A 2,396-nucleotide genomic window follows, 5' to 3' on the forward strand; every position below is an offset into this window, starting at 1 on the left:
GTTTCAAATCATTAAATTCAGTTTCAATATAGTAAAATTCATTTTCAAACCAATGCATTCAATTTAAAATTCAGAAATTCAATTCCTGCTGGTACAAAATTTATCCCATACCCATGTACTATTTCAGTTGAGTTAAACCAAAACATAATTTTTTAAAACAAATTTATTCATTTCATTTAAAAACAAAACAAATACATACAACAAATGATAATACAACACAAATAAAATGAAATGTAGCAGAAATTCTTATTGATATCTGCCCCTTCTTTAAAATAAATCAATTGAAACAATAATAGTCTTCAAACAACAAAACATAACAAAAACTTTACCTCCTTCTTGAACAAATCGATACTGGAAAAGGTGAAACCTCGATTCTTAGTGTTTTAGCTAGCATGTAATCTGAAACATTTTGTAAGTAAATTTTCCTGATAGAGTYAATGCTGACTCTGATTTCGTTTGCTTTTTCCCTACTCATAGAAGTGAATCGAAAATTTCAGATCCTTGAAAAACTTTGCGATCTTAAATTTTGGTTTTAGATTTTAGCTACTGTTGTGCTTATTTAAGCTTTTACCTACTATTTTGATGGTTTTCTTTTGTTCACTGATTTGCTGATTTAAGCTTTTAAGCAGTGTTTTACTGATTTTAGCCTTGGGCTTGTGCTTTATTACTTTCTTGTTGTTGTTGTTGTTATTTTTCTTCTTCTGACTGTTCCCTCTTCAAGGGTCGCCACAATGAGTCATCCTCTTCAATGTCARTCTGTCTTCTGCATCTTCTGCCCTCACACAAACTACTTCCATCAGTTGTAGTTTCCTCATCAAATTTCAGCAGTTTGCTGCACTCAGTCAGCTTTCTAAATGTATTTTCATAAGAAATGCAATTTCACTCGTTTTAGTTAGGTTTATAATGTAGTTGTTTTGTTGTTTGTTTTGTTTACAGATCACAGTTCAGAAAGACAGTGGCCTGGATGTGTCGAGTCCAAAACATGGCAAGATTGATCCGCACAATGCTCCTCATGTTGGGGGGAACCAGTGGGCTGGAGGCACAGGTAATGGTATTTCTTACTGCTTCTGAATCATGGACATCTGGAATTTTTTTTAAAAGCTTGCAGTGACTTTTACAAAGAGGTTACTTTGACTGATCATCTCTAAGGATGTGTAGATTGAGGGAGGTGGTCTGCTCTGTCATCAACTACTTAGTTGCCTTTAGGCAAGACACTAACCCTCCACCTGTTTTAATTCTTGGGCAGGTGGTTGTTTTAATCGAGCTTTGTGAATATGATATGAAAACAAGTAAATGTTCAATAAATGTTATCCTCAGTAATAATAACTCTAATGATAATGTTGATGATGTAATGATAATGAATGCAAGGTAATGTGTCATCATGAAACTTGGACATGTTTGTCCTTAGGTGGCAGAGACACTGCAGGACTGGGGGGTAAAGGGGGTCCTTATCGCCTTGATGCCGGCCACAAGGTTTACCAGGTTTCCCAGGCTGAAAAGGATGCTGTTCCAGAAGAAGTCCGCAGAGCTGCTCGTGAGATGGCTGAAAAGGCTTTTAAACAAAGGTGAGAGGCAAAAACAACTGCAGTGCAGGAAACAGGTGCTCTGCAGGTGAGGATACCTTGTAGGGGTATTTTGAAGTTTGGGGCTGATGCTTTTTGTTCTGTTTTTTTTTTTTTACTTCCTTGAAAACTTGATGTGTAAATTAATCTGGAACAGGTGTGTGTCTGATGGGGAGATGGGGGTGAAAGAGTCTGCAGCATCCCAGATATGATGGTTCATCCATGGTAAAGAAAAACAGGCTGGTCTCATCCCCACCTGGATGGCTGAATCTAATACTGTTGCATCCCACTGGGAAGTGTGTACTTGTTTCTGCTACTCAGTGAGAACCACTTGCAAAATAGTTACTATCAAAGTGAGGTCTTTGGTGTAAAGTGAGGACCTTTTCCCAGTCCTCACTTTTTTGCAGCTCCACTGCGTTCTACTAGTTAGGTTTAGAGGTTTGGTGTGAATTAAGTTCTGGTTCAGGTTAGAGTTAACTATAGACCAGTAATGGTTAGWGTTAACTATAGACCAGTAATGGTTAGAGTTAACTATAGACCAGTAATGGTTAAAGTTAGGGGAAATGTCTGGGTTAGGCATAAATGCAATTACAAAAGTGAATGGAAGTCAATACAAACTCCTCAGTTTGATGGAAGTACAAGGATGTGTGTGTGGGGTGGGGGGTTGTTTCTGGTGATGTTTGGGGGCAATTTTAAGAAAGAAATCCTACATTTGGGGACCTAAATTGAGTCCCTGTTTGGTTTAAATGCCGTTGGTGGGTTGGGGGTTTGGTTTAGGACCAAGGTGTGAATTGAGTTTAGGTTAGTTTTAGGGTCAGGTAGGTACCTGTGAGG

General features: G+C 37.9%; 1 protein-coding gene across 1 annotated transcript in view; it reads left to right on the forward strand.

The window, feature by feature from the left end:
• The window catches only part of LOC106511251 (von Willebrand factor A domain-containing protein 8), a gene marked incomplete at its 5' end in the record, with an annotated part of 13,676 nt that overhangs the window by 1,632 nt on the left and 9,648 nt on the right, over positions 1 to 2,396 (forward strand). Inside the window, 2 exon segments of the mRNA XM_014000001.1 lie at positions 937 to 1,045; positions 1,409 to 1,565. Of these exon segments, the coding sequence (XP_013855455.1) occupies positions 937 to 1,045; positions 1,409 to 1,565 (266 nt within the window).

This window comes from Austrofundulus limnaeus, unplaced genomic scaffold (assembly GCF_001266775.1).
Source record: "Austrofundulus limnaeus strain Quisiro unplaced genomic scaffold, Austrofundulus_limnaeus-1.0 Scaffold2626, whole genome shotgun sequence".
NCBI classification, from domain to species: Eukaryota; Metazoa; Chordata; class Actinopteri; order Cyprinodontiformes; family Rivulidae; genus Austrofundulus; species Austrofundulus limnaeus.